This window comes from Juglans microcarpa x Juglans regia, chromosome 5D (assembly GCF_004785595.1).
Source record: "Juglans microcarpa x Juglans regia isolate MS1-56 chromosome 5D, Jm3101_v1.0, whole genome shotgun sequence".
Lineage (NCBI taxonomy): Eukaryota > Viridiplantae > Streptophyta > Magnoliopsida > Fagales > Juglandaceae > Juglans > Juglans microcarpa x Juglans regia.
The window spans coordinates 843949-860715 of NC_054602.1; the positions used below are offsets into that span (position 1 = coordinate 843949).

The window sequence follows — 16767 nt, forward strand, 5'->3', positions numbered from 1 at the left end:
ATGAGGAGATCGTAGCTATATATATTAATCATGGTACTAATTGTTTTCTGTTGATTGTGTTTATATATTTGCTCCCAGCAAACACATCAGCAGTTAATTATTATGCTTCGCTAGGCGTTCAAAAGTTACCAATCGATCGATCGAAGAACGTACAGGAAACGTAGGCCGATTATTAATGTGTAATGAACTACGTACATGAAGTAACATATCAATTGCATGCACGAAAGGGAAATTTAGTACAAAATAGAAAACTTACACAAATTAACGTTGGCCGGGATGATAACTCAACGCTTGGATCGAGAACATCGCGCATGTACGTACCTCCCTTCCCCAACGGGGAGATCATAAAACACAAACCCTTTATTTTCGTCCTAAAGATCAATCCCTATACATAATTAAGTCCCAGTCCCAGTCAGCTCTTTCCTTACACATTGTATGTCCACTTTCCGGCCCATTGGCATTTTCAATTAAATCTCTTTCCTCTTGACAAGTCAACCATCTTTCTCGCCCTTCAAAGTTCCTCTCCCTCTGTTCGTACGTCCACGTTCTTTTAGCTTACTGGTTCTGATCGCCTTTGTTGACTTTCAAAGCATAGTTTTCCCACAAGTTTTGATCCCCATCGCCCATCAAGAAAGGAAAGCAGCTCTCGTGCACAGAATTTCCGGCATTGGAATTGGAAGGGGAAGAACCATCATTCCCGTGCAGTCTCACAGTCTCTGGTTCTTGTTCGCTGATTTCGCAGTAAGCTCCTCCATGATTGTATAGGGACGTCTCGCTAGTCTGAAAGTATCCACAGCCTCTTGACTTCTCCTTGCGCTTCTTGTTTCCTTCCTTGGGTTTTCTAGGATAATTATTGATGCTCTCCCATTTGTCTTTGTACATTAAAGCATTTCTTTCATATCCCAAGCAAGCCATCTTTCCAGCTATTTCCTCCCACAGAACCTCTTCTGAACACCCACTTGGGCGAATTCTTAACTCAGTGGCATTTCTCAGTTGTATTAACCTCGTAATCTCAGACTCAGGCCAGTTTTCACCTTTCCCACCATTATTTAATATTTCACTTCCATCCTCATTCTGGTTTTCACCGTGGTTTTGAATTTCAGGGGCCATTAGACCCTCAGAAGATGAAGCCTTTACCTCGCTTCCTGTTAGTTTCTGCAAGGTCTCCATTAAAGCGGCATCCCTAGCTTCAATCCAAGCCCGCTCTTTAGCCCAAAACTTGTGCTCCCTATCTATCCTGGCTACCTCTTGTTTCCTCCATTCTTCCTGTCTTAACATCCTCTCTTGTTCCTTCTGTTCAAGAGTTTTCGTCAGCTTCTCTAACCATGCCTCTTGTCTCTCCATCAACTTCCTCATCTGCGAGTCGATGAAGTCTTTTATCTTCGCCTTCCAGCTTCTTCCACCTTTTCTCTTCCTCCTTTTGATCTCCCCCGATTCGTTCTCCCCCAGACCTGCGGTGCTGAGATCATTGTCATTGGAGGAAGAAGTATCGTACTCAGAGGAATTAGAGAGGCTAAGGCTATCACAATGCTTTTGAGATTGAAAAGCCTCTTGATTTGCTTGAGCTGCGGTCTGGCTTGTGGTTTGGAACCGAAGGCTGTGTCCAGCAAAATGGGGTTCTGGGACCGAAATCGTATTGTTAGTTTCTCCATAGAGAGCTTCGAGTTGGCGAAAGAACCTGTAGTGCTTTCCATCTTGTCTTCCTGCCTTGCCCTCCTTTGTTTTTTTGTAATATTTGTACAAGTTCTCAAACTTCTCCCTGCATTTCTTCCCACTTCTTTGGTACCCATGCTCCTCGGACATAATCCTGCAAAAAGAAGAGTTTAAAAGAGAAAAAAAAACATAGAAATGCATGGATATGAAGGCTGAAGTAAGGTTTTACATAATGATAGGAGGGAACCCTAGATTACATTTTTTTTTATTTTAAAAGAACATCTCATAAAAGTTCCTGTGCTAACGATGTTAAGTGATGGTGCTACGCAATCTCAAATGCTTTCCTTGCTGAATAATTACAAATAACCCATTAATTAAACACATGATTATTCAAATATCTAAACAATGATGTGTCGAAAGATTAAAAAAAAAAAGAGATACAAGGATACAATTTTAGTAGTGGGTGGTTAAGCGTCCCAGGCGTCGGCCACAATTTTTGCAAAAACCAGCAAAACTTTCACTTAAGAAGGGTACACATTTTCAAACAAATAACGAGTCGGTTGAAGAACCACACAGACGATCAGCCACTAATTTTTTTTAATAAACTAAGATGAAAATTATAACTGCCGGGGTCTCGAACTGAACCTCCTAGTTAGTCATTTTCCAACTCAAAACCCGTTAACAAAGCCATATATCACTTCCAAAGTACTCAAATGTGACCGCCATAAATACTAACAGCAATCATTCTTCTCCATTAATATTTCCTAGTGACATGGACAAACCATTCCATGCATCCTTCATCATCATCATCAACAACAGAAAATGTAAAATTGTTGCTATAGAGAGAGAGAGAGAGAGAGAGAGAGGAAGTTTTAATGATTAACGAAGAAAACAGAAAAATAAAAGGAGGATTAGGGCTCATATGTTATATACCTGGAAACTTCATCCCACAAGGGTCCCTTCTGATTAGCCTCTTTGAACTTTGGATCAAGGCGAGATCTGATCTCAAGAAGAGTGAGAGTCTCTTGTCTGGGCCATCTTCCAGTGCCGCCATCGCCACCTAAGCAACCTGCAGTCTCGGCCTCAAACCCGCTAAGCGAAGGAGTAGAAGTAGAAGTGGTGACAGTAACGGTGGGGGTAGTGGCAGGTGCAGTAGAAGCAGAATCAGAGCGAAACTCGTGAAGGCCACGGGGCAACATTTCTGCCCCTACTTGACGACCCACCATAATCATGTCGTAGTGGTTGCTGGGTGAGAGGTTTCGATGGTGGCTAGAGAAGAGCTCTTGTGGCTGTGGGATGGACGGGAAATGGGACGACCTGCCGTTCATGAGTTGCCTGAGATCGGGCATGCCGTACTGATCCTCCATTTCCATAGGATTTGAAATATGAGAAAGGGAAATAGAAAGAAGGCCGAGCAGAAAGATAAAAAGGTATTGAGAGAGAGAGAGAGAAAGGGAGAGATGAGCGGCAGACTCGGATCGTGTCGTCCACGAAAAAGCTCAATTTATGTACAGAACAATGGTCCCATGTCCGTGTCAAAATGTGTGTAATTTGTAAACTCTGTCTGTCATTCATTTGAAATGGGTCTTCTCGTTCTGTGCACGTAGAGGTTGGGTCTGGGTGTGTTTGGACAAGTCGGATTACGAGCGAAGGAAAGTGAGCAAACACGTAGTAGTAATAGTAATAGTAATCAGAGCTAATGAATGAGAGACACGTGGTCACAGGCAAGACGACGAATGGGTACAGAGTAGAGACCATCTGTTCCTTGCTGACGCGTGTATAGTTCCCGGGATCCGGTCTCTTGACCGTCGTTTCTCTCTGTCAGTGTGTCTGTGACACTCGTAGAGAGACTCCTCAGTGCCTACAAAGAGAACCAACAATTGATTGCCAATTCTTGAACTTTGTTGTTCTTAACTTCTTACAGTGGCCGAATCGAGCTGCTACCAAATTATATATGGCTTTCAGGAAAATAATAATTATCGACCAGCAGTTCTTAATTTTAAGATTTTGTTTATATAATATACAGTTGTGATGCAAAAATCGTTTAAAATAAATGTGTCACAATATTAATAATCAGCCAATATTATCTCTTGAAAAATGCAAAAAATATTTTACTTTAATCATTGCTAATTCTGGATTTTCAGATTTTTGAGATACCAATTTAATTTTCTTAATTAAAATCAATATCCCTTTTATTTCTTAATTTTCTTATTTAAAAACATAGACAACATTACTTAAAAAACACTTGAAATTGCTTTTATTCCCTCCAAGAAACAAAGACAATAACTTTTTCAAATTTTCACACAAAATATAATAAATAATTCAACTTTTTCAAATCTCAAAATAATAATAATATTAAAAATAATATTTTAAAATTTAATCTAAAACTAAAAATTCTTATCCCACTATCCAAACCTGAGATAAGATCCTCCCCGTGCGCTAGGTGGCCCGGCTGTGCGGTGGAAATCTCCCATCGCCAGGCCAGCGTGAGTTCTTTTATTGTTTTGTTAGAGGCCGGCATAAATCCTTTAGTCCAAATCAAAATAGGATGTAAGACAAATTTTAAATTCCTAGCTACAACCTTTTTGAAAATTTAAATCCAAAGATGAGATTTAACTATTCGAAATTGTACCTTACACAAAATCTCCACGAATTACTGTTCACACCATCATGATTGGAATACCACTAGGTTAACCTATGATAAAAACAATTACTAAAAATGGCGAAGATTTTGTGCATGTTAGCCAAGAATTACATATTAATTTCAAACCAATAGTAATTTCTATACGTGAAATCATATTTACTATTTACTTGTTTTGGTCTAAAAGTTTAAGCTAATGAAAATAAATAGATTATTATATTTATATATATCTTAACATGCAAATTCTCTCACATGTGGATTAGACTTATCCTTAACATGTGAGTCTACCACTTGAAATATTTTAATTGAAGTAGAATGCAGAGATAAGGTTCGAATTCAAAATTTTTATTATAATACCATATAAAATTGTCACTTATCCAAAAAATTTAACACAGCTAGCTTAATTACTTCTCAAACATGACAAACAATGCCGACACCCAACGTTTATGGTTTACGTAAATACTATTTAATTTATATGGTTTAACGGAATAACCATTTATATATAATATATATATATATATTAATTAAAGAGTAACCCCAAAGCTCTTACACTGATTATAAAAAGTATTCTCCTGCTATAAAAGAGAATTATTAATAGAATTGGAGCTACCGTCTCTTTTATATATATATATATATATATATATATTAAAGAATAACTACGTTAATGTGGGGTACCTTACAGTACGTGAAGTTATGAATGAGATATATATCATGTCTGAGAAAATCTTGCAGTTTATAATCACTTCAAGGGATTCCAATGAGAACATTTTAAATATAGTTTATAAATAGTAATCGTTAAAATTTTGCGACGGATAATCATATATTTCCAGGCTGCAGTAACTGATTATTTTAATATATAAATCTAGGTGTTCTTGGATATAGTTACCGTCTGATAAAAAAAAAAAAAAAAAAAAAAAAAACGTACTCCATTATTATCAATACTCATAATTAATACATCCTAACCTAAAATTCTATCAAAATCCTAATTAAGCTACTCGAGCCCGAATACGAGCTTAAATCGTATTTGGGTTGAAGCTACCACTGTCTTATTAGTTCTATATATATCCTCGGTAGGTAAGGCTTAATGTCTAAAGAAATTATTAGCTAATTTCATATTACCACATAATAATACATCATTACAAATTAATTTAAACATGATGTATATCTCTTGATAGAATAAGAGCATCATATTTGTTGATGAATTTTCTGATGGGATTGGAGCCCAATAATAAGATTGAATGACACACCATGATGATTTGGGCGTTGATATAGTGCTCGGATGTTCATCCATGAAATAATTAGTAAAAAAAAAAAAAAAATGTATATAAAGAAAGAGAGGTACAAAGATTTATGCGGTTCAACATAAAGTCTACATCCATGAATAGTTTGAGAGCGGAATCTACTATATTTGATGATTTTATAATCTTTTATGGTCTCTCATAGCTTTCAATACAATGAAGGAAATAAGATTGGAGATAGGCCTATAATCGAGAGCCGGTCTTTGGCTTGCCGAACTCAGCTCGACTCAAAGTACTCGAGCCCGAGCTCAAAATTTTTATTTATTCTTTGTTTGAACTCTACTCGTTAAACTAATTTTTCAACTAGAGCTCAAGCTCTAGCTCGTCTTTTTTTAATAAGATTTAATAATTAATAAATTAGATAAATAAAAAATAAAAAAATCTAATGTTACTAACAAATAGAACCTCTAGTGAATTATAAGATTTTAAAAATTTATAAATAATTAATATTTGACTAGTTGATTTTTATCCATAATAACAATATATTATACGCCTACAAAAATTATTAAAACATACACATAATATGATAGCATATATCTATTTCAAATATAGTTCTCACGTACTAGTATATTAAATTATTAAATCTTATTGACCAATTATTGTACAAAATATAAAATATAACTATGAAATATATTCTATATATAGACATAAATAATTATGTTACATATTATATATTTAATTATAAAAGTGTTATGCTTATATTATTAGCTAATACACATATATATGAGAAAACCTTCTGGTCGGTACATCTGAAGTAGGCTTGAGAACAACTTCCAATATAATAAAGCCACGTAGCCCACCCATTACTGAAGAAATGGTTGTGTATCACACCGAACCTCGTCTCTCGCTCTCTTCGAAAACGCATCACACAGAAGTTGTTCTCTCCCTCATGCTCGTCTGTCTCTCTCGAGGAGCTCGTCTCTCTCTTAGAAAACGTAACACACAGAGGTTAACTCTCCCTCTTTCTCTTCTGTCTCTCCCAATCACATAGAAGAGCTTATCTCTCTCTCTCTCTCTCTCTCTCTCTCATCAAATACCCATCGACGCCAGCCAGCTCAAGAGTGGTACGAATTGCGTTGGATTTTTTTACTTTTTTATTTCATATAATGTTTATCTAGCATCGGTTTGGACTGAGATAGGATATGAGATAAGTGTGATATGTTTTTCCAATAAATTTGGTGTGGATTTTGCTTGAAATGGGTGGGCTAAGATATATAGGATCTGAGATAGATGTTTGTTGTGAATTTGGGTGGGTGTGGGAATGTGTGGCGGGGTGAGGTGAAATGCTGAGGGAAAAATGCTTAGGGATTTTTGGGGAAAATTCTGATGAGGTGGTCTTCATATAAGGTTTTACTATATTAATGACGTGGCAGTTTCTTATTTGAGGTTGGTTTCCCCACAAAATAGAAGGTACCGTTCCAAAGTGGTTCTGTATATATATATATATATATTTATCAATATATGAATGAACGTTAATTGAGTCGAGCTAACGAGTCACCTCGGCCATAAACGAGCTGGCCTTAACGAGCCTTAGCCAAGTCGAATCAAGTTTGATCGGATATGTGTCATTTACTAATCGAGTAAGTATCTGCTTTCACGTTCAAGCTTCTTTTTTCACGAATCAAGTTTAACTGGGTGAGAGAGAGAGAGAGAGAGAGCCCCACGAGTTTTAGAGTATTTCCAGCTTGTAGAGTTGCTAAGATGGCCTACATTTGTAGTGGGATCCCTCTTTATATAGATCTTCTTCATTTTTTTAGAGTAGCTAAGTTGTACTTGTCTTATATATTACTTTCACATTTTCATATATCAATCAACCTCTTTTGATTTTATCTCTTCTTTTTATTCCAAGGGACAAAATCCTAATTTATTTTATATCCAACAACCTTCATTTATATTTTCAAAGTATCTAATAATTTTTCAGATGTCTAATATTATATATGGAACCTATTTAGAAACACCTATCTCAAAAATATTGATAACTCTAGCCCAATGAAGCTAAAATGTGTGTCGACATTTGATCTAAGAACTAGTACTCGTCTATGTGAAAATCACTTCCCAATATATTTGCAATACTAATAAATTTAAAATAAAAAATTTAAAAAACAAGAAAACTAGGCTTGCACCGTAAACTACACCCATTTTAATAATATTATTCTCCAATAATTGGCCTTGGACTCCGGCACGTACCTGGACTAGAGGAGACTACCGTGACACTGCCAAAATAAATAAATAAATAAATAAATAAATAAATAAATAAATAAAGTACATGCATGCAAACTGAATTCAATTAATTATGATGATATATATATTTACGATCAGTGATGAAACTATGCATGCAAACTGAATTCAATATTATTGAAAAATTAGCAATATATATATATATATATATATAATTGATTGGTACGGCCTCCCGATCTGTGAAGGTGGACCCCTCTGATTGCGGGTCCATTAGTTGCAATTTCAACATGAATACGAAGCCCCATGTGATTACAAGCAGCTGATGGTGATGCATGTTGAACAACACCACCGCCATTTAATGCGTGTACTACATACCCCGGCCCTTTGCCATTATTTACGACTGCAATGGCTTTCACGTCGTTTTCAATTATTCGATCATTTCCTTGCGAGATCGAGTTCGAGTTCGATCGTAGTAATTATATAAGAAGGTTAGAGCCTTAAAATGCTTCAACTTTTCTAACGTAATATCCTTTTTTGGACTGTATACAAGATCTGCGAAGCCTAAAAATGCAAAAGGTTTATTTTGCTTTTCTACTCGTCATTCTTTTCAGACATTGCAAACTTGTCGTCCCGGGTCTATAAATTACATCATCACTCGTCTGATCAGTTTCGACTATGAAAGAAATTAATATATATGATTGCAAAGGATGCTTTAGCTTTAGCTTTCTCACGAGAGCGTCAATCAAATGCTTCATATCGACATGAAAGTAACAAACATATCATGTCCAGTCATAAAGATCTCTTTGGTTTGTCTTTAAAATCGAGTAATATCTCGTTATCTTATCTATTTTTATGGAGGGGGTTTATGGTTCAATATTTGGGAGCGACTTTTTATGGTTCTAAAAGTTTCAATGCAAACAGAAAAAAGAAAACGTTTGGACGAAGAAAAGGTCAGGAAGGAGAAATGGGAAAAGAAAATCGCTTGTCAGTTTATTTTCTGTCAATTTACTGCCCTCTCGCTTGGGCGTTTAATCTTCCTTCATTATGTATACGGGCTTCTTCAATACGCACGTATATATACCTCAAGTTATTTATGTATTGGTTTTATTCTTCTGCATGTTGTGGGGACGGACAATCCAGTACTTGGCCTGGCCTGTACTGCCTATTTTCTATTTATTGTCTATAGAAGCGTCAGGGCTCAGGCCGTCTAGTCTTCCATTAGGAGAATATCTGCTTAATTCTCAAAATGAGTGGTCTGAGTCAAGTCTACAACAACTTAGCAGATTTATAAGATCCATATAAATTAGGGTGTCCATTTTATCATCTGCATATATAATTTCTTGGCTGATCAATGCCCATCACACCTGAAGGCCAGGGGCGCTAGCTGGGTGGAAGTTTCCTTGTGTACTGAGAAGTGGAAACAGGTTTTCCTTTCTTAATGATAAGCTTATAACTACTAAAACTTCATTTTATATGCATCATCCTTGTTTGTATGAGATCGATGTATATCTATATATATGAGTTTTGCAGTCAAAATGGAAAAATACGGGTAAATAGGGGCCGGGAGGGCGATACGCATGCACCATAAGTAGTACTCCCAGCTACGATCTATGGGCCGATTAAATTAGAAAAGTTGAAATCATTAAGGAAAAGGACGCTAGCTAGGCAGGGTCTACAGTAGAATCTCAGTCCGTCTCCGAGTCTCTGACTTAGATTCAGAAGCATTGGAGCCTAGGTCAGATCTGATAGCTTGCTTTTGAATTAATAGCAGAACGTTCCATCCATGCAAACGCGCGCATTGCAACTAACAACGGGAAAAAGGGTGCACGAGTGGCCCATGCATAGACCACGCTGATCGGGTACTGCAGGCTGCAAAAGCCTTTTGCTAAGACCTAGTCAGTCAGGGCAGGCAGGCTCTTGACATGGCAACATCAAGAGTTCTCGAGAGGTGAAAATGAGAGTCTCGTGGGGTTTTGGATGGATGGAGAAAGCTGCATATATGGGGCCCTTGTCTTGACAAAATATGCGCATATGGGTCCGACCTCTTTTAGCTGGGCCACCCATCGACTCCTTTAGGTAATACGATGAACGGATCGGATCGATGATGGATGAATAGATGATGACTTTTCGGGGAGAGAGACAGAGAGGACACTTTCCCTTCCTCTTTTTGAAGAGTGGATCATTCAGCTTGATAGTGTTAAATTAATTAGAAGGAAAAGGAGTCGTGCCCCAAAAGTATAAATTAACTATAAAGACAATATTGTAATTGTGCTATCTTTTTCCGCTTTAACAATATTCCATAGATTTGGTTATTTAATTCTAGATGACTATAACTATTATATATTTTTAGAAGAGTTATGATTCTTTTTTCTTGAATATGTGCAAATGAAGTTGGATTTTAGACCTAGGGTGCAATACCTTGATTGAGTACATGAGTGAGATGATTGAGATTTCACAATATTATCTAAAAGTGAGAAGGTCCTATGCTTTAAAACGACTTTAAAAGATCCACTAATCGATAATTTTCGGGGTAGTTCAAAGATAAGGTTATCTTAACTAACGCAATGCTAACAGTTTTTCCTTTTTTGTGGAATTGTGTTGTTCTCCTCAGCTTTACATGGCGGATCAACTGATCTAAGGCACGTTCCATTGGTAGTTGTTTTTCCTTGGCAACCTAAATGTATGTAATATGTTCTCCGATCAGTCATGTGTCTTAGGGATCGATTGAGGAGGAAGTAGATAATTAAAAGGGTAAGATAAGTACTGCACGCATTAGTAATAGTCAATTGGCCAAGTACTGTACTACGGTGTTTTTTTTTTTTTTAAGAAGATAACGGTATCCCAATTTTATTGATTATCCTCACTTATGGTAGAGAAAAATTGTGGTTACAACAAGACACATGAGGATACAAATAATCGAGAAAATCAAAACGCCCAGGCATCAAAAAACTAACCCATCCAGAAACAAAACTAAAAAACAAAACAGTACAGGGTAAAACCAAAAGTAGACAAAAAATAACAACCCTAAACAAGAACAAAGAAACTTGCAAGAAAAAATACATGTAAATGAGGATAAATAAAACAATTAAACCACAAACAACTTACCAAAAACACCATTACGAGATCCGCAAATTAGGTAAACTAATTTTGCCCATGCGGACAAAACCTCTGGGGCGACTAGGCAACTCACTAGACCAGTCCAAATTTAAACCACTAACTTCCCTCTGAGCAAGAAAATCAGCCGTGACATTACCTTCACAAAAAACATGATGCACTCTATACTCCAAGCTGTTAAGATAACCGTGTAACACATCCTAAAAATTCTCTAAATTCCAGATAATTATAACCACCTTTGGTGAGCCAATTAACCAATAGTTGAGAATGATCTCAATTTCAACCTGAACAAAACCTAGATGATAGCAACTATGAACACCTTCCAGCAAACTGCGTATGACTTCGTTGCGCTTTTTGTGCGGTTGAGGATGGTTAATGTAGATAGCTGCAGCTTGGATAACAATTATGGGCAGTCCGTGTCCTTGTGAGAATATATGGCACTGTTTTTCAATTTCTAAGCCTAATGTCTTAGATTTTGATAAGATCATGGATGAAGGCTGTTTTTTCTTTGCTTAATTAGCAGGTGTAGGCCGATCCATTAATTGGAAAACTTTTTTGAGATCCATAGATTTAGGAGTGATCCTCGGGGGATTCTGAGATCACATAGATGCTGCATGCGAAAGTCAAACTGTTTCTTACGATAACATGATCGAAGTTGAGCGCCTTATAAAATTTCGTCGGCAGAATGTATGTCTATTTTAAGTATACTCAATTATGGCTTTTGATCGATGGGGTTTCTTTGGTCTAGACCTTTCTTATTTGTCGAGCAGGCTGATCAATCGAATCCTGTCACAGTTCTTCGTGCATTGTACGTACTAATGTTCCTTTTTTTTTTTTTTTTTCCTCAGTCTAACTCATGCTGATTCGCCCGAGGAATATTATATAGACGTTTTGAAGTTCTTGATCGTCAAGATTATCGTTTGATGCGACAACTTTAACGGCGACAAGAAGGATGCATGTGTCATTTTTTAAAACTATAGATAAGAAGCAAATCATGAGCCTTGGAATTTAATTCCACTCCTTTTGATCCGTTGGATCATAGTAATTAATTTGGAGAATCTTTTTAATTCATGCAATCCATTGGCATGCAGATGTTACAAAGAAGCGTCCGTCGGGTTCTCATGTACGTTAACAACATTGCACTACTTTTTAAGACATAAATCATGACTAATTAAGCTCATATATAATTTATTCTCATTGATTTAAAGTTTGTGAATAAACTATATATATATATATATATAATATGCTAGCTTTTGATCGAAAGAGGGCATAATCTTGTAGTCATCATTCCCAGGCCTGCTCATCAATTAAGGTATTTAAAGTAATGATTCATTGCTTAATTTTATGGAGTACGTCATTCGTTGGTTCCATTTTTGAATCTGGTAATTTCTCAAGAATATTTTGAATCGCGACCTAACTTTTTAAAGGTATTATGAGTAATAGTACTACTGGTTGCATGATCTGTTTTCAACATTTCATTTTGAAACCCTAGTACTCCATTAACTAGCTCAAGAAGAAAAGAAAACATGCATGGATCACTCCTTTAGCGATCGAGCATCACTAGTACTAGTACTGCTCTACGAAAGTTTAATTAATTAGACTGTCTGTAAACAATGTCCACCTTTCCATAAAGCTTCAGTGGGAATAATCTGGTTTAATGGGTACAGCTTAACAACTTGACAAAAATCTTAACCAATCATTTCGCGCAAGTTTATAAAATTTAAATAGGATGCAGGATCAAGCAATTGCCTCCACTCACTTAAAATTGGCCGGGCTCCGTCATTGCCAATGAGTTCTGCACTTACCAATTATTATAATTACTTGCAAACCAGCAACAGACCACAAGATCATATATATAAATATATATATATATATATACGTGGATGATCATATCATATCATATCATAGCACTTTTGTAAAAAGAAAATAAAAAATTGGTTTTCGTTAATTAAGATTAATATTATTAATCGTGCTATAAACCAATTAATTAATAGGAAAACCTTAATTAATTTTCTTTTGCTAAATATTATAATAAAAGCTGATTTGATACAAACTAATATATAATAATAATATTAATTAACTAGTTAGGCCAATTGTTTTAAATCACGCAGTCGATCGATGGTGAGTACTTACCGGGCTGCAGGTTACATCTAATGATGATGATATATATTATATATATATATATATATATATATATATAATACCGCCCTGCATTTAATTGATTTCTGCAAATTAAGGTCATACGAAGGGTCCCACACAAGAGAATATTAGCTTAGTAAAATAAAGTTGATGTCATCCTGCAAGGAAAGTAATTGCCATGATCATCTATATTCAAAATTGCAGCTGATAAATGGTTGTCACCATACATCATATGTAAGTGCTAAGAGAAATTCCGATTCATTGAGATCCATTATTGTGGGTCCGATAGAAGTCGCATGATGGCTTTGGACCCCATGCAGATTATAATGAAACCTAACGATAGGGATTGCTCAATAATTACAGCCTGAAAGAAGGATTTGTGTGATGAGATGGAAAAGTTAGCTAGCTAGGTAGGGGTTTTAGAGATCAAAGGCCTTATATATATATATATATATACAATAAATTTGGTGGTAGTAGCTAGTAGGATCGAGTGGGATCAGAAAGATTAGTCAAACAAGGACTCGATTGCTGGCCGGAAAACATCCGGCAAGAGCTGCGATTGCCAACCAAGCCAATATCCCTTTTTTGGTTGAGTAGTACTCATGATGGAGATTAAAAGTTGTCTTATCGGTATATGGGAGTGAGTTGTCACCCAATAAAGCTTAATCATTAAACATAAGAAAGTTAGATCAGGATTTGATTTCAGTACTAATTAAAGAAGAATCTCTTTTTCTTTGCTAAAGTTTCCTTGTTTGAATCGTTAAATCCCATCAAATCTAGGCAGTTGTCTTCCATCGCCTCAAGTTTCTAGCTTTTATTTACGCTTAGCTAGCTACTCGGATCATGTGCTTGGTAGCAAGCTGGTTTTTAATTATGACCCTAAGAGTACTGCTCTTAATAAAGATTTCAAAAGGTCTATATAATATATATATATATATATATATATATATATATATATTACCCCACAAAAGTAAAGCATAATGCCCTTAACTTAATATATATATATATATGTATATATATATATATATATTATTAGGACCAGGCTTCTATAGCCAGACCACGGATAGTCATATTAGCTCATATTTTTTTTCAAAATCTAAGCTGGGCCAGCCCAGATTGGGTTTTCAAGCCACTTTAATTTTCAGCTGATTTTGTTGAGGCCCAAACTAACTAGAAATCGAGGACGCATTTCAAAACGAATGGCTAGTCAAGAAAATGAAGACTAAATACTTTCCTCACATCACAGATTATAAAAGGAAAAAAAAAAAAAAGGGTTGTAATCTCAAGACTGGAAATTTTCATGTGTTCAGTAATTGGCCGAAAGGATGTGCGCATAAATCACAGGGCCGCATGTATATCAATTTGCTTCATACCGGCAGTCTTGGTACGTACACTGCCACCGAATTCCATATGACGACAATTCGAGGGTCCAAACATGAAGAGAAAAGGCAGATGAATGCAGAAATGATGAGATCAAATTAGAAGGTCAATCCACGCATAAATTATATTAAAACGAAAACCAGAGAGGATTGTAGCAAGATTGGTACTGTTAAAATCTATATGCATGGTCATCTAATGCATGCAGGCCGAGTTTTTTTAAGTTCAAATTGGAAATTAAGGAGTAGCGATTATTGCGTCTCTGGTTTTTAACAGTGTCACTTCCATAAACAAAGCTAATTAAACACCTTCATCATGATTCGACTTGCTTTGAATGCTTGTTGTATCATGGAGGCATATTTGCCTGAATTCAATGTGTATTGTATTGCACTTCTGAGTGTGGTTATATACAACCTTTTACAGTAGGCCAAGGAATCAAAAGAGAATAAAAAATAGTTACAACAACTAATTGAGAGGGTGAGCAACAATATTGCCTACGGTTCTTGAGTAGTGCTCTGCTATGCAGCAGTGTCTTCTATACTAATATGCTCCCTCGAGTCCAATGGTCATGTATCAATAACATTGAGACTCATCCAAAATTTAAAAAAATCTTCAGCCACTAATAGTTTTGTAAAAACGTCTGCAATTTGATGATCCTTTGAACTGATGAAAGAAACAGTAAGTGTTTTTGCAGCAACTCTATCTCTTATGAAGTGAAAATCAATATCCATATGCTTTGTTCTTGAATGATAAGCAGATTTATATTCTGCTTATATGCTTAATCTTGCCACTGTTCGTTGCTTTTTTAAGTTCCATGAAATTAACTGTTTACCTAAGAAGGTGCAAAAACCGCCAGTAGATCTTTGATCATCTGGACATCCAACCCAATCAGCGTCTGACTAAGCTTGTAACTAAAAGGATGATTTGGATGAGAAGAAAAGGCCATGATTGATTGTTGCTTTGAGGTAGCGCAGTATCCTTTTTATTGCACTCCAATGCGGCAGTTTGGGTGAGTGCATAAATTGACACACCTTATTAACCTTGAAGGAGATATCGGCCCTTGTTAAAGACAAATACTGTAATCCACCAACAATATTTCAAAAGAGTGAAACATCCTTAAAACCAGGTGAGTCAAAATTTGATTATTTTAAGGAGGCTAACATAGGTGAAGTCATCGGCTTGGCATGCAACATTTTGCTTCTAATAAGCAGATCTTCGATATATTTTCTTTGAGAAAGCAGTAAATCATCATGTAGATAATTAATCTCCAAACCAAGAAAATAAGATAAGGGGCCCAAGTCCTTAATAGGAAATGAAGTGCTCAAGTCACAAATGAGAGTGTTAATGGCAGATGCAGCAAATGACATAATATAGATATCATCTACATATACTAGGAGATATATGCGAAGGTCATTGTGACGATGAATGAATAGAGATGGATATGCTTGAGAGGCTTTAAAACCATAGTCAAGAAGCCAAGAACTTAATTGAGCAAACGAGGCCCTTGGTGCTTATTTAAGGCCATACATGTATTTATGCAATTCACAAACATAAGTGAGATGCAATGGATTTACAAAGTGTTGAGATTGTTGCATATATACCTTGTCAGTTAAGGTTCCATGAAGGAATACATTTTGGATGTCGATCTGGCGCAGAGGCCACACACAAGCAACAACTATGGTGAGAATCAACCGAATGGTGGAGGACTACACAACGGGACTAAATGTCTCGTGGAAGTCAATTCTAGGCTGCTGATGGTAGCCTTTGGCTACCAGTCGAGGCTTTCAACGATCAATGGAGCCTCAGCATGAAGCTTGGTTCAGTAGACCCACTTGCATTCAAGAACATTAGAGGAAGGATTAGGAGGGACTAAGGTCCAAGTGTGGTTTTGAATCAAGGCATTGTACTCCTCAGTCATGGCTTCACGCCATTCAAAGAGTTTGGAGGTTGCCGAGTAACTGGTAGGAGTTTCTGGAATCTGTACAATGGTAGCATGACATTTTCGAGAGGGGTAGGGCACGATACCATCCATATGAATATGCGGACGGGATGAATTTGTTTGGGCCCTTGTAATTATCGGAGAACGTGGTGGAGTCAGGATAGGAGGAGCGGTGGACATGATTGGCAAAGAGGAAATTGGTGTACAAGAAGAAGAAAGAACAAAGGATCAGGAAAGGGAAGAAGAAGATTGTGAGGAAGAAAGGGGCAATGGACCTGGACCTGGGCCTAGGCCAAGAATTGAGGACGAAACGAGAGGCAATTGGACCATAGCTGAGGACTATGTATGAGATTGAGTGATGGGCTTCGATTTTGAGTACGGGAAGGAGTCCTCATGAAATATTACATTCCTTGAGATATAAAGCCTTT

At 36.5% G+C, this 16767-nt stretch overlaps 1 protein-coding gene across 1 annotated transcript; it reads right to left on the reverse strand.

Moving 5' to 3' along the window:
* Positions 1-212: 212 nt before the first annotated feature.
* On the reverse strand, positions 213-3141 carry LOC121265383 (trihelix transcription factor PTL). The gene is made up of 2 exons (XM_041168995.1): positions 2587-3141; positions 213-1807 (listed from the first exon to the last, which is right to left on the reverse strand). Exons 1-2 carry the CDS (start codon positions 3024-3026, stop codon positions 556-558), a joined length of 1692 nt encoding a protein of 563 aa, XP_041024929.1. The 5' UTR covers positions 3027-3141; the 3' UTR covers positions 213-555.
* Positions 3142-16767: the final 13626 nt, after the last annotated feature.